Raw genomic sequence first — 25,011 nt, 5'->3', positions numbered from 1 at the left:
TTCACCCTCTAGTGCAATCTCACCTTCCTTTAGTGAGGTGAACAGAACTGCATGTTGTACTCCAACCATGACCTAACTAACATTACATACAATCTCTCATGATCTCCTCAGTATTTGTGGCCTTGACTAATAAAGGCAAGTATCCCATATACCATCTTAACCACCTTTATCTACCTGCCCTGTTGCCTTCCAGGATCCGTGGGAGTGAGAATCCGAGTGTGGTGCTGGAAAAGCACAGCTGGTCAGGCAGCATCAGAGGAGCAGGAGAGTCGACGTTTGGGGCATAAGCTCTCCACATCTGCAATACTCATTTTTTCTCTGATCTTTGGGCGTACACAACATGGTCCCTCTGTTTCCCTCATATATTTTGAATAGTAGAACCCAAGTATATTTCCTGTCTTTGTTATCCTCCCAAATGCATCAGCACATACTTTTCACGATTAAATTCCATTTGCCATTGTTCAGCTCATCTGTGTCATCCTATAGGCTTTCCTCCTTGCTATTTGCCACATTGCTAAATTTTTTTATCTGTGATAATTGATTATACCTCCACGTTGATGTCTCAATCATTAATGTACAGTACAAACAATAAGGAACTGGCACTGAACAGCACTGGTGACTCAATTATTAGCACTGCCGCCTCACAGTGCTACGGACCTAGGTTCGATTCCATCCTGTTTGCGTGGAGTTTATGTATTCTCCCAGTATCTGTGGGTTTCTGCCAGGTGCTCTGGTTTTCTTCACAATCCAAAGATGTGCAGGTTAGGTGGATTGGCTGTGCTAAATTGACCATAGTGTCCAGGGATGTGTAGGCTAGGTGGATCAGCCATGGTTACTGTGGGGTTACAGGGATAGGGTAGGGGTTTGGGTTGGATGGGAAGCTCTTTGGAGGATCAGTGTGGACCCAATATGCTGAATGGCCTGCTTCCAACTGTCGTGATTCTGTGAGCCCTGCAGTCTGCCATGGAACAGGCCTACAGTGACTAAAACAGCCATCATCCTCTGCTTCCTGCCATTAAGCTAGTTTTGGATCTAGTTTGCCAAATTGCCCTGTACCCCTTGGGCTCTTAGCTTCCTAACCAGTTTGCAATGCAAGACCTTCACAACAGCCTTACCGAAGTCATACAGATTATGTCAACTGCACTACCCTCATTTACATGCATAGTTACATAGATTATGAAGTAGTCAATCAGCTTTGTCAAGGGGAGGTCATACCAAACAAAGTCAGGCTGACTATCCTTGAATAATCCTCCAAGTGGAAATTAATTCTGTCCCTCAGAATTTTGTTTTTGGTTTTCTCACCACTACTATTGCACTGATTTGTCGGTTAATTTATCTTTTGCTTGTTGCTGATGGGAAAATGAAGTAGTGTTCTATTCCAGTTGTGAATTCAAAGGGGATGATGTCAGTGATTTATTTTTAAACTGTTTCTATAATAAATTGATGCAAAGATTGTTCATGTTAGAATAGAGTTAATCCTTCAATGATTTCAGAAGATATGTAAAGTTCTTTTACCGCCTCATTTTCACATACAAAATGCATATGTATTGCCCAAAACCATTTACGCAGGTAAAGTTGTCATGTCAGGTTATCGGCCAAGTGTTAATTTTTAAACAAGTGTTAGATAGGGTCTAATTAGAATGACTTTTGCTTTGATGCGTTCTTCACAAAATTGGTATAACATAAAAGGAAGCCATCCAGCCCATGATGTCAACACTGGCTCTCCAAATGAGCAGCTAACTCAGTGCCACTTTTCCAGCTTTTCACCATTACCTTGACAGTTCTTCCTCTTAATAGAGTAGCTTTAATTCCTCTTCGAATGCCGTGATTGGACCTTTCTCCACCACTAATAGGATTAGATTGATTGGCCATCCTAAATTGCCCATAGTGTCGAGGGGTTGTGTAGGTTAGGTTGATTAGCCATGGCTACAAGGGTAGATTAGATCTCCTACAATGTGGAAATAGGTCCTTTGGCCCAACCAGTCCACACCAACCCTCCGAAGACTGGAGAGGAAGGGGGTCGAGAAGGGATGCTCTTTGGAGGGTCAGTGTGGACTCAATGGGCCGAATGGCCAAATTCTCCATTTTGAAAATGCATTCCAGATATTAATGGTTACTGTGCAATAAAATTTTTCTTTGTTTCTTTTGTCAATTACTTTAACTTTTATTTTCTGACAACTTATTTGGGGGCTCAGGAACTCTGGTTGAAGAGGAGCTTTGTTCTGTCGACTAACTTTTTTTAAGAAAGTATCCCTCCTTCATTTTTCAATTTTTTTTTTTCTCTCAGATTTCTACTCTGAGCGCTAAGAATCAGGATTTGGAGAAAGCATTAGATCGTGAGAAGACAGTTGGCCAGCAACAGCTGGCGCTCAAGGAGCAAGAAGTTGCTGAAATTCGTCAGAAATTGCAGGTCCAGATGGAGGAATTAGGTGAATGTTTGAGTATGAAATTGCCTTTGGACATGGAAATAAATGCTTATAGGAAGATGCTGGAGGGAGAGGAACGAAGGTGAGCTCTTTATATGTGGGCCTTTTGTTTACTGGTTCTGTTCTGGCCTCAAAAATCATGTTTTTTCATTAATTTGCAAATAAATCAGCCCCTCCCTTTTAATGTGGATTAGTGGAAAGCCTCAACTTTAAGCCTGTCTGTACATTGGTCCCTTTCTAACTAGGCACAAGAATCAAATACGTGACGTGGGGGTATATTGCAAAGATGCATTGGAGTTAGATGTGTATGTTCTTAGCATTAGAAACCAATTTCAAAATGGTGACTACTCACAACTACCGAGTACTCTTATCTTTAGCATATGTCAACACCCCATGGAGGGACTTTTTGAAGGTCTGAAGTTGATTTCTAGACTGACCGCAACACTAATTGATGTCAGTAACATTTTATTGCTTTGAAATCTGTCTAAAACGATGGTTTTGTTGATGATACTTATTTTGATGTTTCTGTTGAGCATTGCATGACTATCAGTTGCTTTTTACAGGCTTCATGTGAACCTACATTGCTGTAATTTCCTTACAAAGTACAATATTTTATTAGGTCATAGAGATGTACAACATGGAAACAGACCCTTCGGTCCAACCTGTCCATCCGACCAGATATCCCAACCCAATCTAGTCCCACCTGCCAGCACCTGGCCCATATCCCTCCAAACCCTTCCTATTCATATACCCATCCAAATGCCTCTTAAATGTTGCAATTGTACCAGTCTCCACCACTTCCTCTGGCAGCTCATTCCATACACGAACCAACCTCTGTGTGAAAAAGTTACCCCTTGGGTCTCTTTTACAACTTTCCCCTCTCACCCTAAACTTATGCCCTCTCGTCCCGACCCCAGGGAAAAGACTTTGCCTATTTACCCTATCCATGCCGTCATTATTTTGTAAACCTCTATAAAGTCACCCCTCAGCCTCCGACGCTTCAGGGAAAACAGCCCCAGCCTGTCCAACCGCTCTCCATCGCTCAACTCCTCCAACCCTGGCACCATCCTTGTAAATCTTTTCTGAACCCTTTCAAGTTTCACAAGATCTTTCCGATAGGAAGGAGACCAGAATTGCATGCAATATCCCAACAGTGGCCTAACCAATGTCCTGTACAGCCGCAACATGATCTCCCAACTCCTGTATTTCGTACACTGACCAATAAAGGAAAGCATACCAAATGCTGCCATCACTATCCTATCTACCTGCGACTCCACTTTCAAGGAGCTATGAACCTGCACTCCAAGGTCTCTTTGTTCAGCAACACTCCCTAGGACCTTACCATTAAGTGTATAAGACTTACTAAGATTTGCTTTCCCAAAATGCAGCCCCTCGCATTTATCTGAATTAAACTCCATCCGCCACTTCTCAGCCCATTGGCCCATCTGGTCCAGATCCTGTTGTAATCTGAGGTAACCCTCTTCGCTGCCCACTACACCTCCAATTTTGGTGTCATCTGCAAACTTACTAACTGTACCTCTTGTGGTCGCATCCAAATCATTTATGTAAATGACAAAAAGTAGAGGACCCAGCACCGATCCTTGTGGCACTCCACTGGTCACAGGCTTCCAGTCTGCAAAACAACCCTCCACCACCACTCTCTGTCTTCTACCTTTGAGCCAGTTCTGTATTCAAATGGCTAGTTCTCCCTGTATTCCATGAGATCTAATCTTGCTAACCAGTCTCCCATGGGGAACCTTGTCGAATGCCTTACTGAAGTCCATATAGATCACCTCTACTGCTCTGCCCTCATCAATCCTCTTTGTTACTACTTCAAAAAACTCAATCAAGTTTGTGAGACATGATTTCCCACGCACAAAGCCATGTTGACTATCCCTAATCAGTCCTTGCCTTTCCAAATACATGTACATCCTGTCCCTCAGGATTCCCTCCAACAACTTTGGGTGGCACAGTGGATAGCACTGCTGCCTCACATGGCCAGAGACCCGGGTTCAATTCCCACCTCAGGCAACTGTCTGTGTGGATTTTGCACATTCTCCCTGTGTCTGCGTGGGTTTCATCTGGGTGCTCCGGTTTCCTCCCACAGTCCAAAAAAAATGTGCAGGTTAGGTGAATTGGCCATGCTAAATTGCCCATAGTGTTAGGTGAAGGGGTAAATGTAGGGGAATAGGTGTGGGTGGGTTGCTCTTCGGAGGGTCGGTGTGGACTTGTTGGGCCAAAGGGCCTGTTTCCACACTGTAAGTAATCTAAACTTGCCCACCACCTTCAGGCTCACTGGTTTATAGTTCCCTGGCTTGTCCTTACCACCCTTCTTAAACAGTGGCACCACATTAGCCAACCTCCAGTCTTCCGGCACCTCACCTGTGGCTATCGGTGATACAAATATCTCAGCAAGAGGCCCAGCAATCACTTCTCTAGCTTCCCGCAAAGCTCTAGGGTACACCTGTTGAGGTCCTGGGGATTTATCTACCTTTTATGCATTTCAAGACATCAGCACTTCCTCCTCTGTAATATGGACATTTTGCAAGGTGTCACCATTTATTTCCCTATAGTCTATATCTTCCATATCCTTTTCCACAGTAAATACTGATGCTAAATACTGATGCAAAATACTCATTTAGTATCTCCCCCATTTTCTGCGACTCCACAAAGGCCACCTTGCTGATCTTTGAGGGGCCCTATTCTCTCCTGAGTTATCCTTTTGTCCTTTTATGTATTTGTAAAAACCCTTTGGATTCTCCTTTTTAATTCTATTTGCCAAAGCTATCTCATTTTCCATTTTTTGCTCTCCTCATTTCCCTCTTAAGTCTATTCCTACTTCCTCTATACTCTTCTAAGGATTCACTCGATCTATCCTGTCTGTACCTGACATATGCTTCCTTTTTTTTAACCAAACCCTCAATTTCTTTAGTCGTCCAGCATTCCCTAAACCTACCAGCCTTCCCTTTCACCCTGATGGGAATATACTGTCTCTGGATTCTCGCTATCTCATTTCTGAAGGCTTCCCATTTTCCAGCCGTCCCTATTCCCATGAACATCTGCCCCCAATCAGCTTTTGAAAGTTTTAACCTAATACAGTCAAAATTGGCCTTTCTCCAATTTAGAACTTCAACTTTTAGATCTGGTCTATCCTTTTCCATCACTATTTTAAAACGAATAGAATTATGGTTGTTGGCCCCAAAGTGCTCCCCCACTGACACCTCAGTCACCTGCCCTGCCTTATTTCCCAAGAGTAGGTCATGTTTTGCACCTTCTCTAGTAGGTACATCCACATACTGAATCAGAAAATGTTCTTGTACACACTTGACAAATTCCTCTCCATCTAAACCCTTAACACTATAGCAGTCCCAGTCTGTGTTTGGAAAGTTATAATCCCCTACCATAACCATCCTATTATTCTTACTGGTAACTGAGATCTCTTTACAAATTTGTTTCTCAATTTCCCTCTGACTATTGGGTGGTCTATAATACAATCCCAATAAGGTGATCGTCCCTTTCTTATTTCTCAGTTCCACCCAAATAATGTCCTGGATGTATTTCTGGGAAAATCATCCCTCTGTACAGCTATAATGGTATCTCTTCTCAAAAACGCCACTCCCCCCTCCTTTCTTGTCTCCCTTTCTATCCTTCCTGTAGCATTTGTGTCCTGGAACATTAAGCTGCCAGTCCTGTCCATCCCTGAGCCATGTTTCTGTAATTGCTATGATCTCCCAGTTCCATATTCCTAACCATGCCCTGAGTTCATCTGCCTTCCCTGTTAGGCCCCTTGCATTGAAATAAATGCAGTTTAGTTTATCAGTACTACCTTGTTCTCTGCTTTGTCCCTGCCTGCCCTGGCTGTTTGACTCGCTTCTGTTCTCGACTGTACCAGTCTCCGATTGATCTCTTTCCTCACTATCTCCCTGGGTCCCCCCCCACCTTACTAGTTTAAATTCTCCCAAGCAGCTTTAGCAAATTTCCCTGCCAGTATATTAGTCCTCTTCCAATTTAGATGCAATCCATCCTTCTTTGACAGGTACTTTCTACCCCAAACCACTCTATTATTCTTACAGATAGCTGAGATCTCCTTACAAGTTTGTTTCTGAATTTCCCTCTGACTATTAGGAGGTCTATAATACAACCCCAATTAAGATATGCATTTATTTTCTCGTGTATCAGTTTTTCTTATCTATGTGCAAATCTATTGTAAGTGGTTTCAGTCCTGACTCCCCAACTCCTCTTGGGTACATGTCAGGAATCTGAAATTTCTCCACTTGCCTGTTTGAATGCAGTTTCAATATTATTCCAAACAAAACAACAGTCCAATTCCCCAATTATCCCATTTGATAGCTTAATCACCTAATTTCTGTACCGTCATTTTGATCGCTGGCTGCATTGTGTGCTATTTCCAGCAGGAAAGTTGCCATCTTTAACAGCACCTCACATGCTTGTGATCCCATTTTGTTTAGGAACAGAAGGGCAACAAGTGCTTGAGAGCCACCAAGTTGTACACCGTCCTGATTTTGGTCAAAATTGTCAACCCCCCCCCCCCCACCCCCAGAATATAGCAGGAGTCCCTTCATCACATGGGCTGCCTCTGCTGAAGATAAAATCTAAATTATTATTGACCAGAAGAAGTAGGCCCCTCAGCCTACCTAGTCTGCTTCACTGTTCAATGAGATCACTGTTGTTTTGATAGATCCCACCCAACTTTCCTGCCTTTTCCCCACATCTCCTGATTTCCTTCTGGATTAAAGATCTATCTCAGCCTTGAATATATTTAGCTTCAACAGCCCTGTGTGGTAAAGAATTCCACAAACTCACTAACCTCTGAGAGATGAAATTCCTCCTCATCTCTCTCATGAATGAGCGACCCCTGAGTCTGCAATGATGTCCTTTTTGGCTCCTGACTCTCCCACAAGGGGAAACACACTTTCTATTATCTACCCCCTCAAGTCATCTAAGAATCTTATATGTTTCAATAAGGTCACCTCTCATTCTTTGTTCGGCTGACTACATACCCAACCTACTCGATCTCTCCTCCAATGATCATTCTGCTATTCCTGGTAACTGTTAACTAAACCTTCTTTGGACTGTCTGCACTGTCTGTGTATCTTTCCGTAGCTTTGTAGCCCAAAACTATTCACAGCATTCCAGCTGTGATCTAACTATTACTTTGTATCTTTTAAAGCAAAATCATCCTACTTTTATACTAGTTTCCCTTTGAAATAAAGGCCAATATTCCGTTAGCCTTCCCTGTTGCTCATTGAACTTGGATGCTTGCTATTTGTGATTTGTGGACGAGCACGCCCATATCCTTCTGTTCTAGAACTTCCTGTAGTCTTTTTCTCCATATAAATAATCAGTTTCTCTATTCTTCCTACCAAACTGCATAACCTCACATTTCCCTACATTATGTTCCATCTGCCACTTGCTTTACCCGGTGTCCTCCCTGACCAGTTTCACAGGGGTCGTAAAGGTCAGAAGCTTTTGCTTAAATCCGAGCCAAGTACAAGTCAGACAACAGCAAGAATACAGTGAACAATTTGGGATTCTCATCTAAGGAAAAATATACTGGCTTGAGAGGCAGATCAGAGAAGATTCACCATATTGACAGCAGGTATGGAATTGGAAATGCTGAAGAGGCCAGAATTGGCAGTGTAACAGTCTCATTAGGAGGTGGATTAGGAAGCATGTGGTTGCTGTATTATGAGTCAATGTCTATAAATTAATGCTGGAGAGGTGGGATTCAGAAATTAGTGCAACTGAGGATTTATGTAGCAGTGTTTGAATGGCCCCAAGTTTGCAGAGGCTTGATCGAGGTAGGTTAGCCAGAACTAGGAGAATGCTCGAGTCTGGTTGAGGGTTTCTGTAGTGCAGAAGCTGAGGTAAAGTCAAAGCTGGATGGTTTTGCACTGTTGGAAATAAATGGTTGTGATGCTATAGATGTGGTAGGAACCCCACTGGAGTTGCACACAATGACCAGGTTGTGTACAAGTTGATTGATCTTGGACATTTATCGGGGGTGTGGTGAGGTCAGTGCAAGGGAACAGACATTGAAGTGTGGCCACAAACTGTGGCATCTGTGTTTCTTGTATTTAATTGACTGAAATTTCTATCCATCCTATATTGCTCCAAGTCTCAAATTTTAGCTGTAGATCCTCTGGATATATGTGGAATTTATGAATGCATGACCATTTAGAATGACTTAAAGGGATCATATTGGATCTTCAGATATCTCCAACCCAGGCACTTGGATCATGCTGCCTTTCTACTGATGGAGAGTTTTGACAATTTTTTTTCTTTATTTAAATTAACACTGAACTGCCATGAAATCCAAACCCTTTATATCTAGTTCAAGTGAGGCAGAATGTCCAATTAAGGGGCGACCTTTGTGAGATAGAAAAGGTAGGCCATGCCTCTTTTATCGGTTAATTGCTGTATCCCTACAATGTAGAAACACTGCTGTCAGCTGAAGAATGCCAAACATTCAACAAGTACGTAATTGCACAATCAGTAAATCGGCAATCAGTTTTGAGTTATCAGTGTAATGGTGTGATAGTTTCCATGCAAGGAATGATCAAAATATAAAATGATTCGCAAAAGCAACTGTTGCATGAAGTGGAGTTAATTCCTATTCAATACTGTGTGCAATTCTGGTCTCCTTCCTAGCAGAAGGATGTTGTGAAACTTGAAAGGGTTAAGAAAAGATTTACAAGGATATTGCCAGGGTTGGAGGGTTTGAGATATAAGGAGAGGCTCGATTGGCTGGGGCTGTTTTCCCTGGAGCATTGGAGGCTGTGGGGTGACCTTATAGAAGTTTATAAAATCGAGGGGCATGGATGGGGTAACGAGACAAAGTCTATTCCCTAGGGTTGTGTTGGGGGGGCGCGGTGGTGGGGGGAAGGCATAGGTTTAGGGTGAGAGGGGGAAAAGATGTAAAAGAGATCTAAGGGTCAACTTTTTCACGCAGAGGGTGGTACGTGTATGGAATGAGCTGCCAGAGAAAGTGGTGGAGGCTGGTACAATTGCAACATTTAAAAAGGTATATGGATGGGTATATGAATAGGAAGGTTTGAGAGAGATATGGGCCAAATGCTGGCAAATGAGACTAGATTAGGTTAGGATATCTGGTCAGCATGGACGAGCATAAGCAAAGGGGCTGTTTCCGTGCTGTACATCTCTATGATTCTAAATGGAATTAAGGAAAATGTGACAATGATTAAAGAGTTGGAGGAAAATAGGATTGGAGATACAGTTCCAACAGGAGCTAATATAGCTGAATATCCTTGGGCTATACCAAAATGTTGTTCGAAATAGGAATTAGGAAGTGTAACAATTCCTTTGGTATTAAATAATGCCACTGAACTAGGAATCCAGAGGCTTAGATGGTATTCAAAAGACATGAGTTCATTTCCCAAAATTGCAATGATTCAACAGTGACCTTTGCCAAATCATTTCATATTTTGATTATTCCTTGCATTAAAAATATCACACCATTTGCAGATGATGGAATTCAACCTCTATTAATAAGTATGGAAAAAAACCCAGCTCGCCTCCATAATGCTGTCTTCAGACTATTTTCCATTATCATAAACCCCATCTGGTTCCCTAATTCTGCTTACGTCTCCTGGCCCTACATATAACTTCAGATCTTTGGCAATAAATAGGGTTGACTCTTAACTGGCCTGGCAAGTCATTCATGTCAAGAGCGATTAGGGATAAGAATTGGCCTTGCCGATGTGATGCCCATGTCTAATGAAAGAGTAAAGAGAAACTGCAAGGAAGGTTGTTCACTGTAACTGTGGCTTCACTTAAAGTGAGCAGTTGTGTGTAAATTGCCAGTGGAGATATGTAGCCTATAGAGTGAAATTGCAAAGCCTCCATGCAACAAATACTTCCTAACCTCTGAAATATCACCCAATGTTTCAGATTTGATATGACTCCTACTCCAGTCTCACATAGAGGTGACCCAAAATTCCGAGGAACAAAGCGAAGATTGATCGAACCAGAGGTTGCCAGGCGCGTTTACGGAATACGTGAACGTATTTTTTCCACCGGGCAACTTATCTTAGAAGAAATTGACAATGAAGGAAAATTTATCAAAATAAAGAATATTTCTCATAAGGTAAAGACCCATTTAGAGTTTGTTGCCTTTATCTTGTAGCAGCAAAATGCAATTGTTGATTTACTAACTAAAAACCTTGGAGTAGAGTAGTCTATTCAGCCCTTCAGGCCTGCTCCAATCTTCTATAAGTAGTTTCCCACTCATTATAATTCTAAAAGGGTTCCCTTTTATTCAAACACTATACCCTGGTTCTAGATCCCACAGCGAGGACAAATGACTTTTCTGCACCTACCTTGTCCATCCCTTTTTAATTTTATAAGTTTCTGTGAGATCCTTCTCATTCTTTGAAAGCCTGTAGATTAGGGGCACTTGGACACTTATACTACTACAGGAATGTGTCTGGTGAACCTCCCCTGCACTCTATGGTAAGTGTATTCTTCTCGAGATAAAAGGCAACAGAATTGTATGTAATTTTCCAAATGTGGACTCACTATCGAAGCAAAACTTCTTTGCTCTTTATTCAAATATTGTGATCAAGGCCACAGTAGCATTTGTTTTCTGCACCTGCATGCTAACTTTCAGTGACTTATGAAAGACAATTACATCTCTTTGGATATTAACACTTTGTAATCTCTCTGCATCTTCCTTCCTCCTACCGAAGTGGGCAACTTCACACTTATTTATTTATTATGTTACATCTGCCATGCTCTTGCCCATTCATTCAGCCAGTATCCATCCTTTCAAATTGGTTGTTCAAGTATAAGATCCATAAGTGGTGAATACAATCTTGCCCTCCCACTGAATTCGTTTTCTAACATCATCCGAACTTCTTACTCATTTCGATGAATAGCTGTTTTATTGTTTCTTTACTCATTGAAGATGAAAATAGCAAAGCCAAGTTGCTTGTAAAATAAAACAATTGATTTTTTTTTCAAAAATGTTCTGGTTCAGTGCTAGGAGTCAATATTTCTGACTCTTAAGAGAATTCTAGATACAAAAACTACTGCTTTATTGATCCAGGAATGCATTCCATTATTTTTCATTGGGTGAGGGTTGAACAGGAAGTTTTAATTCATTTAGATCTTTTGCACGAGGAACAGGTTGAGATTTGATAGCAAGGAGCTCACCAGTTAGATTTGACCTCTGGGTTGAATCTTAGTCACTGTAGTTTATTGCATATTAGAGTACCTTTTTAAAAATAAGTTTTGAGCATCCTTGCAGGTTATTGCAAAGTAATACTTGAATATTTTTGGGTGTGAATTATAGGACGTTTTATGCCTGAAACAATTACATTTTTGTCTAAAAAAATTGCTATCCCCATAAGGGCTCAGTGTTTCCACTCGTGAGTAAATCTCAAATTAGGGGACATATTTACAGAATAACTGCTGCCTCACCGTGCCAGGGATCCGCTTTTGATTCCAACCTCCAGGTGACTGTGTGGATTTGAACATTCTCCCCATGTCTGTGTAGGTTTCCTCCGGGTGTTGTGGTTTCCTCCCACAGTTCAAAGACGTGCAGGTTAGGAGGTTTGGCCTGGGGGAATTCAGGGTTACAGGGACAGCATGGGAGGGGGCTGGGTCTGGATGTGATGCTTTTCCGAGGCTTGGTGTGGATTTAATGGCCTGCTTCCACAATGTAGGGATTCTATGATCCTAATCTATGGACAGGTGACTATTCTAAAATGAAATTTTAGAAAACACCCCACAAAAACAAAATCAATTTTGAACAAATTGTTACTCGCAAAATTTTGACAGTACAATATTTGCCATTTTTTTTTTGTAGGATCAGCCATTAGGTGGATGGACAATAAGGAGAGAATTTCCGGATTTGACCCAGCTTACTTACAAATTTCCTGCACGTTTTACACTTAAATCTAAGCAAGCTGTAACAGTAAGTATTTACCTAGAGCTTTAGTACTTTCAGTGTAAAATATCCAGGTAAAAGGAAGTTAATGCTGCAGGAAAATGAGGTTTATTCTTTTGTACATAATATTTCACTGTAATTTTGTTTGTATTTAAGGTTGATTTTCCATCTTTAATTGCAGTGTACTAAATAATGTCCTCAACAATTTTTTTTAAAGCATTATGTGACGTATTTCATGGAAACAGTGCTTTGATTAATGTAGGTATCAGGATCACTGATTAAATTCTTCGTGTTTCCAACTGTCATCTGAACTTTGGGGGGGGGGGGCACGATGGCTCAGTGGTTAGCATTGCTGCCTCACAGTGCCAGGGACGTGGGTTCGATTCCATCCTTGGGCAACTGTCTGTGTAGAGTTTGCACAATCTCCCGTGTGCGTTTCCAAAGATGTGCAGGTTAGGTAAATTAGCCATGCTAAATCGCCCATAGTGTTTAGGGATGTGTAGGTTCGGTGCATTAGTCAGGGGTAAATGTAGAGTAAGGGGGAATGGGTTTGGGTGAAATGGTTGGTGTGGTCTTGTTGGGCCAAAGGGCCTGTATCTACACTGTAGGAATTCTAATTCCATGTATTTGTTGTCTGTTGTTTTTTTTTGAGGGGACGTTGAATGTGAACAAAGTGTTTGTAGCATCTGGAAAATAGCTTGTAAAGCTTGGGCATTTAATCAAACCCAGTCATCATTTCCAAAAGATTAATTGTCAAGTCAGAGAAATCAGGCATGTCAACAGACTGATGCTCGGTTTTTGAGACCCAAAATGGCTTCCATGGTGCCCATTTATGTTCACTGCTGTTGCTAAGGATTGTAGAGTGAATATGTGCCAAGCCTATACAAAAGGAAACTCTCCAGTGTCTGAAGCGTGCTGATTCCTTTTGATCAAATGGACTACTATTTTCAAATCAGAGTTTTGGCGTTCTATGCTGTCCTAAACTTCATGCAGCTGAACACACATTTAGCAGCAGGATGGGAACGCCTCCATTGCTATTTAAAAGGATCATTACATACTACCTACATGCTTGTGGCTGGTTGATTTATTTTGGTCGACGATTCTACAAGCACTTGATATTTTTTCTAGCTCCATGATGTTGCAAACATCCACAGGGAGCAGTGTGGCAGGTGCTGAAGGGGTTTTATTTTGACATCAAAGCTTCTGCATAAGCCAGTTACCCCCGGGTATGGGTGCACTCATAAGCTATGCTACGAAACAGCAGAAGTACTAGAGGGTTATCAGATGTGTAAGAGGAAACTTAAAAGGGAGATTAGGATAGCTAAAAGGGGATACTAACAGATAATCTGAAGTCAAATCCTAAAAATGTTTTACAGGTATGTTAAGGATTAAATGATAACTGGTGAAAGAGAAGGGCTAGTAAGGACCAGTGTCATAATTTGTGTGTGGAGCTAGAGAATGTATGTAGGATTCTAAGTGGATTCATGATGATTATTAATTCCATATTTTTATTGAATTCAAATTCCACCGTCTGCCACTGAGATTCGAACCCAGGTCCACAGAACATTTCCTGGGACTCTTGATGAATAGTCCAGTTATAATACCACTAGGCCATTGCCTCCCACCTGAGGGACATAGAGAGGACAAAGAGATCCCTTTGACAAAGGAATCAATGATTAGCGGGCATGAGATTTAAGGTGAAGACCAGGAGGTTTCGAGGGGATGAGGGAAAACCCTTTCCACCTGGAGGCTCTTGGGAATCTCGAACTCGTTATGTGCAAGGGTGGTCGAGGCAGAAACCCTCATCACACTTAAGATGCATTTAGATGTGCATTTGAGATACCAAGGCATACAAGCCGAGGGCCACGAGTTCGAAAATGGGATAAGAATTGTTAGGTTGTTTTTGATCAGCATTGATGCAATAGGCTGAAGACCCTCTTTTCCTACGCTGTACAGATCTCTATGACTGAGTAGCATGCAGAGTCGGCCTAACTGCTGAACGAGGGAACATTCTCAATATCATTCTGCCTCCACTGTTTTGGTGCATGAGTGGATATTTTAACTTGCGAACTGATCTGAATATATTAAGTTCTATTAAGTTAACGTACTTTTAAGCCACCTGATACAAGTGGATACTTTTTATGATGTATTAATTTTTTTTGTATAGGAAGACCATCTAAAAGTACAATGTGTTTATCACTTTTACTGTCCTGTGGAGCTCTTGATGGATTAGGGAATCCAATGAATTTTGCTGGAATTAATTTTACACTAGTGGAACAATGCAGTTGTGTAAATTTTTTTTTTGTGTGAATCCTAAAGTATCTAATTTTACTTGTGCCTTCGTTTTTGCGTTAGATCTGGGCTGAAGGTTCTGATGTTGTCCTGGTGTGGAGGGGCCAGAAATCGTGGGGAGCAAGAGATGATAGAGAGGTAGTTCTGCTCAATGCTAATGGAGAGGTATGTATGCTCAACTTTTTTATAATTACAATGCAAGCACAAAGATAAATGCATTTATCTCTACATATTTTGGGCACAGTTAACGAATACTAACTCAGGTTAAATAGTTTTTTCACTAATTTTGGTGCTTTGCTTTACTAATCTGTGATGTTAAGGTAACACAGTACTTTATTTTCCATCTAGTCTGATTTTGCTACAGCAGCCCATAGAAATAGTGATGGCATTTTGCAAAAGAAATACTTTTTGACAGTGTGCGCAAAAATCCTTTTAGCGAATGCAGTCTACACAGAAATGAAAATGCTTGAAGGTTTTGCTGAATTGATCCCTGTTGTGGTGCTTTTGAGTCAAGAAAACGTAATTTAAAAATGTAGTTGTGATATTTTTCTAATACTTTCCTAATTAGTGCAATAGTGCAAAATTTACAAATGCATTTGAAAAATTATCACTTGCAAATTCATAAAAATATATAACTGAGTAAAGCTTGTATTTTAATACTAATTTTGTTGCTTCTAGTTTCAACAACATTCCTAATCAATTTCTCAATGAGTATAAACCCTATGTGCCTGGTATATCTGATTTAATGTATAAACCAGGTTCTACTGAAATGGAAATATTTCCATAATGTCATCTATTCAGTCATTGACTTAAATTTGGACTTCTGTGATAATTTCCTCCAATCAGTTCACTACTTTCCTGATTCTCGTAAATGCTTTCACAGAACTTGTATTTTTCACTTAGCAATATCCAAAGCACTTGGCATGAACAAATCAAATAAAGCCTTGAACTGAAAACCTGATCAAAAATGTAGGCAGAAATTATTCACTTGAGATAAATATATAATTGAATGGAGAGATTTACAGAGACCTGTATAATTCACCGTGACATTGCATCATTTTAAAATTCCTTGTGAAATTTTCAAATTTCTCATATAAGAAGGAACTGTTTAACCTTGTGCCTTTTAACGCTTTTGACATAATTTGATGTCTGGGGTTGGGGGGTGGGTTGGTTTAATTGCAGAATGCTCAAGGCTGACATTTAAATTAAAAAGCAAAATAATATCCTATTAAAAATCTAGGGTGGCTGGAGTCAGGGTGGTGCTAAAACCCATTTATGGGCTTGGGTAAGCCGCCAGTCCCTTTTCAGATATAAAACAGGCAGGAATTCCTTTAGGATAACTTAACAAGATGTCATAATCTTACCTAATAACATCTTAAGGAAGCCCTTTTAGCCTGTTTTGTTCTGTGGAATGAGAGACCTTTTGGTCAACTAACCATACTGATTTCACAGGAGATGGCTTCATGGGCTACTGGGCAAATACCTGGAATATTGGGAAGTGAATCTAGAGACCAGGACGATGAAGATGCCGTTGAGGGCAGCAGGCAAACTGAACATTGTCCAAAGGTATGAATGTTCAAAAGAATGCTACTTATTATTGGATGTGCAAAATGCAATCTAAAGCATCCTGGTGATTTTACTTTTGTAGTAGAAAACCAATATGGTAATATGAATCAGTTAGAATATCCTGAGAAAATGGAACAGATCTACTTGTGCCAGCTAGTATCTGTCATAGTAATGTGCACATCATGTAGAATAAAAATGACATGTTTGGAAAAGTGCTTCAATTGGACAATAACATTCCATTGTCAATAAGAATGGTATCTGGAAGACTGTCATAAAACCATAACATTGGCTATCATACAGGGTACCCAGTGAAAAACTCTTACATTTTTAGGATGATATTGAGACTTTGGAGAGGATACAGAGAGAATTTCCTGGAATTAAATGTGGAATGGGAACTTTGGTTATGTGCAGAGATCAGAGAAGATATGATTGCTCTTCTTTGAGACAGTTTGGGCAAACTTTTTTATTTATAATATATTTTTATTAAGTAAAAAATAGATTTTTGAATATTACAACAAATACAAAACAATGCAATTCAAAACAGTACAAAAATAGTACAAAACTAAACCCAAATAATTTTAAAAATCCCCAACGCACCCTCATATACGAATGTATAAACATATATAGAGAAGTATAAAATTTAAAAAAAAACTAAACTAGCTATTTAACTAACTAAATAAATAACTAACAACAACAAATAAATAGTAATAACTCAACCCAGCCAAACAAAACACTCTCACGTTCACAGTTCATCCTCCCTGGATATTGGACTCTCTCTTTCCCACACCTTGCAGAGTCGATCAGACTCGTATGAGGTGGCACCCCCCAATATAGAGTACTGACAGAGAATGTACTCTTAGCCCTTAGTACCCCTCTTTCTATGTCAGATTTGTAGGCAGCAGTCAAAAGTGTGTTTTTTTTTTAAAATAAAATCCCGAACTTGAAAAAAACAAGAGGTCTCCATTAAGTAACTTGTAATTCCGTACTAACTGATCGAAGGACATCATTACATCTCCCTCATGTAAATCACCCATGCAAGATATACCCCTAGCTGCCCAACGTTTAAATCCTGAATCTATCATACCCGGTTGAAAACTCGGCATACCCACTAAGGGTGTAAACAAAGATGTTTTGCCAATATTACCTTCCCTCTGCCAAATTGCCCTCCATGCTTTAACCATATTGATGACTATTGGGTTATGGCAATATTCCCTAACTGTCCTCATTTTGTCCAAGAACAGAAAACTGGTAAGGGGGCACCTTGCCAGGGAGACTTCGATATCTAGCCATATTGAAAGAGGGTCCCCACAAACCCAATCACTAACGTAGGTCAAAAGCGAGCTGAATTGGTAATTTTTAATGTCCAGAAGGTCTCCTCCCCCCAATCTGAGAGGCAACTGCAGTTTGGCTAATTTAATGAGGGGCCATTTACGGTGCCAGATAAAGGAGCTGAACCAACTGTTCAGTCTCCTGAGTGTTTATTGAAAATCAGGGGGAGCATCCGTGTAGGGTATAGCAAACGAGGGAAAATATTCATCTTAATAAGCGCTATCTGACTCAACCATGAGACTGGAAGTGCTTCCCATCTTTGGAGATCTTGTTTAATTTTTTCAAATAATTGAGTAAAATTGGCTTTGAACAGTCAATCCAGAACGGGAGTAATGAATATGCCCAAATGCACGAGAGGTACACTGTAGAGAACCTTTATCCATCTTATGAAAACTTCACCCAGACCAAACTGGTCTAGAGTATAGAAAAGGTACGGCCACTCAACTTGGTCAAATGCCTTCTCTGCATTTAAAGAAATCACAATCCCTGTATTGACTGACTGCTGTTGGCATGCTTGAATTACGTTAAGCAGCCTCCTAACGTTATTGGAGGATCTGCGACCCTTTTATGAAGCCCGTCTGATCTTCTTTAATAATAGAGGGTAACACAGTCTCCAGCCTTAACGCAAGAGCCTTAGAGAGGATCTTAAAGTCCACATTTAAGAGCGAGATGGGCCTGTATGAAGCACAGTCTTCCGGATCCTTCCCTTTTTTAAGGATAAGTGAAATATTGGCCCCTCTGAGATGGTGGGGGACAAACCTGACTGTATGAATCATTAAACATATTCAGCATCGGGCCTAACAGTATACTTATAAATTCCTTATAGAATTCACTGGGAAGTCCATCAGGACTGGGCGCCTTTCCACTCTGAAGCTGCCTCATAGCTTCCTGCACTTCTTGTTCTGATAATGCAGCATTGAGAAAGGACTGTTGTTCGGGAGTCATACCCAGGAGCTTCAGATCTCTTAAAAAAAAAGGATTCCATTTTGGCCTTCCCCTCCTCACAATTCTCAGACTGATATAACTTAGAGTAGAATCTCTGGAACGCCACATTAATCTTTTTAGAATCACATGTTAGGTTCCTAGACCCTTCCCTAATCACTGTAATGGTTTGTGGGGCACTTCTCTTTCTGGCAAGGTATGCTAAGTATTTGCCTGGCTTGTCACTATGCTCGTATAACCTTTACTTTGCAAAAGCCAGCTCCTTCTTTGCCGTCTGCGTGAACATGGAATTTACTGTAGACTGCAGTGCCGTAATCCTCTGTAGTTTGACCAACGAGGGCCTGTCAAAATAGGCCTTCTCGGCTGCCTTCAACCATGCTTCAAGGAGATGTTGCTGCTCACCCTTCTGCCACTTCCTACTTGTGGAATATGAAATAACTAACCCCCTGGCATAAGCTTTGGCAGTTTCCCAGAGAACAGATGAGCTATCTACTGAGCCTATGTTGATGTCTAGGAATGCCTGAAATTCCCTCGAAATACTTCCACAAACATGCTGTCCATGAGAATAAAGGGGTCCATTCGCCAGTACCTTGAATCCACTGTAATATCTTTAATTTTAACCATGAGGTACACTGGAGCATGATCAGAGATGGCAATATTCCCAATCGTCCAGGATGCCACCAGATCCAGGGTTACCGCAGGGGTCAGAAAAAAAAAGCAATCCTCGTGTGACATCTGTGCGGATTGGAGAAAAACGTGAAATCCCTACCTGTAGGGTGGAGACACTTCCAGACGTCCACCAGCCCTAATTCCCCACACAAACCCAATAACTGTTTAGTTTGTGCAGAGGGTGTCAAGGGATCTTTAGGCAACCTGTCTACTGTGGGGTCCATGAGGCAGCTAAAATCTCCCCCTATAATGTGCCAAGACTTGAGACTAATCAGTTTAGAAAAAGCATCTACCAAGAATTTAAGAGGATGAGCTGGGGGACAATAAACATTTAAAATGCCATATTCTTCCCTATTTATCAAGGCTTTAACAATTACAAACCTCCCATATGTGTCTTGAACACATTCTAACAATTTAAATGAGAGATTGTTTCTAACCAATATAGCCACGCCCCTACTTCTGGTATTAAATGATGAAAAGTAAACTTGGTTAAAGCCATTCTGCTGTAATTTCAGATGCTCCTTGTCATCCAAATGTGTCTCCTGTAACAAAGTAATATCCACCTTCTCCTTTCTAAGACTCAAAAGTACCTTCTTCCTCTTAATTGGTGAGTGACTTCCCTTGATATTCCAGGTATAATTGAATTGTTAGCCATAATCTTCTGCAATTACATTTAAATTCCAGAGAGGAAGAACCCGAACCACAAATTGCTGAGCCTTAGTGTCGCATGGTCCACCAAATATAAAAACTATATAAACTAAAACCACTACATTTAACAAACAACAAGAAACATTGGGCTCACCAATGTATCCCACCTCCTATAAATGAATTAAGATTTTGAACTCATCACTTCCCTGCAGAGCACCTTTTTAGATCAGTCTTTCAGGTGGGATGTGAGACGTTCGGTGCACTTGGTGTGAAGTGACCTTTTGTAGCCACTGTTTGAAAATGAGGGGAGATTTTCCTGGTCAATTTTCATTGCTCTTTAATTCAGGCACAGCAGTGTTTCAGTTATCTTAGTTGCTTATATGACATACAATCAAAATACTAAATTGGCACTTTGGGGCCTATGTGGATATGTAGAGTATATACTGTGAATAAAAACTGACTTTCCCTTTCGTTCTTGGTATTATCCTATGTTTTGTTTTGCAAGTCGGATTGTCATTTTTAAAAAAAATCTCTCCCACTATTAGTTTGTGAATAATGCTTCTACTTTGTGAATTGAGCAGTTCAGGACCAGGTTATACTTTAATTGATCTCCACAATTTTGATCATGAAATCAAATAAAGTCAAGTGGTAATTATGTTACAGTCATGTCAATAACTGATATGATCAAGCAATTTTCCATGTAGTCATCAATTTATTTATATGGTCCTCCATAAAATTAGGTAACATTTTTGTTGATTCCTTTCGAACAGCATGAGGTAGAGGTTTAAAGTCAATATTTTGAATACACGATTAAAAGCAAAGTTCTGGAGAAGCTCAGCGGGTTTGTCAGCAATCGGTAGAGAGGGGATTCCATATTTGCGATTTTTTTTTTTTTTTCCCCCCCCCACCCCACCCAAAAAAAATTGAAAGATACTGCCAGCTTTTTGGGATTCTGATCCAGTTATCTTATCTTGAATGGTTTATTGTCCACTGTGTTGTAGAATCATGGTCCCATTGCCCTGGGACAGAGTCTAACCAAGAAGTGAGATTAAGAAAATAAACTGGGAGGACTGACACTGAGATTAGAAATCAAAATGTCTGGAGAGAGTGAAACTAGTTGCAAGATATAAAAGATTCTCGTGTTGCGGTAGAAGACCTGAGGGTTCAGAAACTGAGAATAGACAAAGATCCAGTTGTTTCTGTTCCTTGAAAACAACAGTGAGTCTATGCTGTCCAGACAATGTAATCCAGACAGTGAACCACCCTCTGGGTACATCATTTGATTCCACCCTCTGGGAGCTGTGTGGAGTTCCCCATGTCTGCGTGGGTTTCCTCCGGGTGCTCTGGTTTCCTCCCATAGTCCAAAGAGGCACAGGTTAGGATGGATTGGCCATGTTAAATTGCCCATTGTGTGCAGGCTAAGTGAATTAGCCATGGGATTGTAGGATAGAGTAGGAGGATGGATTTGGGTGGGATGCTCTTTGGATGGATGGTGTGGACTCGATTAGCCAAATGGCCTACTTCCACACTGAAGGGATTTTATGATTCTAATCAGAATAGAAAACAATCTGCCAACATGCACCATTTTCAGTGATTACTATACCTGTTGAACTCTGGTTGTGTATGGTTGTTGGCAGGGGATCTTGGAAGAACTGGAGCTGAAATTGTTCATGAAGAAGACAGAGTTTTTGATGAACTTTGCAAGATATGCTGAGTGGACCAAATGGGTGTACTCACCATTTAATATGTAATTTATGGTTTGAGCTGACCACAATTTGCCTGTGAATGCATTCTAATGTATTGATTCTGGGTTTTAAATTATTGGCAGCTGACTAAGATATCAGCTTTGTCTGACTCTCTCTTGGTTTTTTTTAAAAGCCAAGATAATTTTGTTTGAAATCGTGCAAGCTTCTAATTTTATTTTTTCAGGAAAAACTGGATTTTGGATCTTTATTAAATAAAATTTACTGGCCTCTACCAAGCTTTTATAACTACAAAAACCGAAAGAACTACTGATGCAGTAAATCGGAAACACAACCAGAAGTTGCTTGTCAGCATCTGTGTCTGAGGAAGGGTCACTGGACCTGAAACATTAACTTGATTTCTCTGCACAGATGCTGCCAGACCTGCTGAGCTGTTTGAGCAACTTCTGTTTTTGTTTTAAAACCTCATTTTGCTAATGTGGTATGGAAACTGAAAGTGTGTTCAGTTTCTTAGGTTAGCATGGTAATTTAGCAAAACTCAGAGGGGAAAGTGCAGGAGTTAACTTAAATGAACACTGTGCGGGTAACAATCTCGCAACACCAGGTTATAGTCCAACAGAGTTATTTGGAAACACTAACTTTCGGAGTGCTGCTCTTTCATCCTTGGTTGTGCTCCAAGAAGTGGCAGTCCAAAAGCTAGTGCTTCCAAATAAACCTGTTGGACTATAACCTGGTGTTGTGTGATTTTTAACTTTGTCCACCCCAGTCCAACACTGACACCTCCAAATCATTTGTTCATTAAAATGGTGAATATTTTTGTTTGTATGTCTACCTTGTGAAGAGTAAAGTCAGAAGGTATTGAATATATATAACCTCTGCAAGAATTAGATTTATTTTGAACCCATACTTGCTAGGCCCAAGATTGCTGAATTTCTATTTGGAAATATTTGGATTTAACCTTCAGACCACAGCATGCACAGCAAATTTTTAGGTGATTTTTTTTTGTTGTTGTTTTTCAAGAACCGATGCATTTCTTATACTCTAACAAAAAAAAATTCTGTACATAAAGGGTGCATAAAAATACTGCTGTACATTATCAAGCAATTTGATTTGATAAGATTGCAGACAAATTAGGTCTTAAGTCACAGAAACTGATCAGCGCATGTTTCTACCAGTGGCATTCTGGGTTTTGTGCTCTTTGCTTTTTTTTACATTCCCAGCTTTTTTAAAAAAAAACTGAGTTTCCTGCTCTTTGTTTAGAATTTGAATCACCATTAAGCATTTCTTTGCTCAAAGTGTGTAAAAGTACCAACATATTTATGTCAAAACTTATTATTTACATGGAAAGGATGAATTTCAGATGTGTTCAGAGACTTTCATAGATCACAGAGCATGAAAAACATACCTTTCGGTTCAACTTGTCCATGTCGATCAGATATCCTAGATTAATCTAGTCTTGTATGCAAGCATTTGGCCTGTATACCTCTAAACTCTACCTATTCGTATACCCATCCAGAAACCTCTCATAAGCGTGTATAACTTAGGAGTTGCACTGGTGTTTTTTAGACTTTGATCAAAGCATTACGAATAGGAAGCTGATTCCTGGAAATGTATTTACATTTGGTAATTCTGAATGGAGCTGGCCATTGTTTTTGAGTTAGTGAATTTACACTCTTGTATTTGTTCCTGATCAATGTAATGATGTTCTCCAATCTCCACTGTATGGTTCCTGTGTACCTTTCTTCCAATCAGAAATATAAGTTGAATGCATTCTAGCAAGGATAACCAAAGCCTGAAACTTAATGTGATTTCTTCCACCTGCTTCCTTCCTTCATTGATCCACCGAATAGTTGATCCTATATTTCACCCCTGTTCTGATTGCTAACTCAATGCAGAAATTAAACCTGGCTTTTCATAGAATGCAGGGTATTATACAGGCTGTCATAATTATGAATAGAACCATTACTGGTGGTCTTACCTCGTTTAATTTATTTCATAATAATAAATGGGTGTCTCTCTCTTGTTTTTCAGGGCCGTGCTGTGAATGAAGATCCAAGTTGCAGTATAATGTAAGAGTAAAAGCCTCCATTGGTCAAAGCTGAATCCTTCAGTTTATTTCTGAGTAGCCTTCTTTTGTATACTGAATGTAATGCTGCTTTTGGAACACAGTTAGTGTCTGATTCAGAGGAATATTTAACTTTTTTTTAAAAAGTGACTGTTTAATGGGAGCACTTCATTGAGTAAAGTTAACATTTCATTTGAGATTATTTAAGTACTGCACAGATAATAAAACATTATCATGTACTGAGACATTCAGTGCAATTGTATTAATTTAGTTATTTATTTTTAGCAAAATGTTACCTAAAAATCTGCTTAAACAATTATATTTGCAGTTTGAAAAATCTGCAAAGTACTTGTTTATTCTTGAGGATAACAGCAGTCCTTTTTGAATACCGCAATTGATATTCAAACATTTTGCTTTGCATAGAATGTAATCCAACATTGAATGAATTAGTCGGGCTCGGATTAGAGCCAACTCTCCTTTAACTCTAACAGGTTTCTGTTTAATGTTTCCATTTTTAGATCCAAGAGAAATGGATTCTCCTAAATAACTGTTCCTTCTGAGAGATGCTCTCTGTAATTGTATGTTTTTGCCAAATTGCTGATTTGTAATGATCAAAGGTTTTTTTTTAATCACCTTAATTTTATGGTTCATTCAGACACTTTAAATGAAAATGATGCACAAATGTCATGAAATGTTCATTGCTGCAAATTGTGACAACTGACACAACTGAAATGACCTTTTTAAATGTGATTCAATTTAGGAATGATTTGGGTCTGTTTCATTTGATCAGTGTCTCTCTCACCTTTTCATCCTCAATCAACCCTGTATGCACAATTTAAAATTTATCAACATTGTGTTTAAATGTTTTGTTGCTTTGTTCCTTACTTCCTGACAAAATTGTTAAATCTCAAGAGCATTCTCCAGAAATTAGATATTTAATTTCATCCAGCTCTTTACGTTTGTTTGCTTGTCCACTTCGTATCTACTACCCACAAAACTCTTAAAATTTATTCTTAAATTCCGTTCCTTCCTATCTTGTCTATTGTCCTCCCTCCCCTTTATTATCCAGGGGAAAGAACAGCATTAATTGCACAAATTCACTTTACAGACTTGTGATTTAGTATATCATATTTCTACATTCTTTATCTATGAACAAATTACATAAATGAGGATTTTCTAGAGTATTCAAATTATTTATGAACCAATATTAACTTGGAAGATTAAAACTGACTAAAATAAATATGTTTTCATAGTTCTGTTGTGATGTTTCACTTTAATTATTTTCCAAACATAGTACAAACTTGGTGAAAACTTAAAAGGATCTATTGTTATGTAATGAATATCTTGCCAATCACTGTTTATCCAGCAAAGTACACTGGTGTGATAAAGGTCAATCTCCCGGTGGCCAGAGTGTAGGCCAATAGGTTGATGAGTTATCAC

General features: G+C 39.8%; 1 protein-coding gene across 2 annotated transcripts in view; it reads left to right on the top strand.

The window, feature by feature from the left end:
- LOC140468764 (lamin-B3-like) overlaps positions 1 to 24,796 on the top strand; it is a 47,747-nt gene extending 22,951 nt beyond the window's left edge. The window contains exons 6-12 of one of the 2 annotated variants that reach the window (XM_072564787.1): positions 2,288 to 2,508; positions 10,359 to 10,554; positions 12,277 to 12,384; positions 14,713 to 14,814; positions 16,102 to 16,215; positions 23,538 to 23,575; positions 24,090 to 24,796. In XM_072564787.1, coding sequence (XP_072420888.1) covers positions 2,288 to 2,508; positions 10,359 to 10,554; positions 12,277 to 12,384; positions 14,713 to 14,814; positions 16,102 to 16,215; positions 23,538 to 23,575; positions 24,090 to 24,114 — 804 coding nt within the window. In that variant the 3' untranslated portion in view covers positions 24,115 to 24,796. Of the gene's footprint in view, positions 1 to 2,287; positions 2,509 to 10,358; positions 10,555 to 12,276; positions 12,385 to 14,712; positions 14,815 to 16,101; positions 16,216 to 19,670; positions 19,782 to 23,537; positions 23,576 to 24,089 lie in introns of those variants that run through there. The other variant, XM_072564788.1, reaches the window with a different exon arrangement.
- Positions 24,797 to 25,011: the final 215 nt, after the last annotated feature.

The sequence above is a fragment of the Chiloscyllium punctatum genome, chromosome 48 (assembly GCF_047496795.1).
Source record: "Chiloscyllium punctatum isolate Juve2018m chromosome 48, sChiPun1.3, whole genome shotgun sequence".
NCBI lineage: Eukaryota > Metazoa > Chordata > Chondrichthyes > Orectolobiformes > Hemiscylliidae > Chiloscyllium > Chiloscyllium punctatum.
Note: the sequence above shows the minus strand (reverse complement) of the source record. Positions and strands in the feature narration are given on the sequence as shown.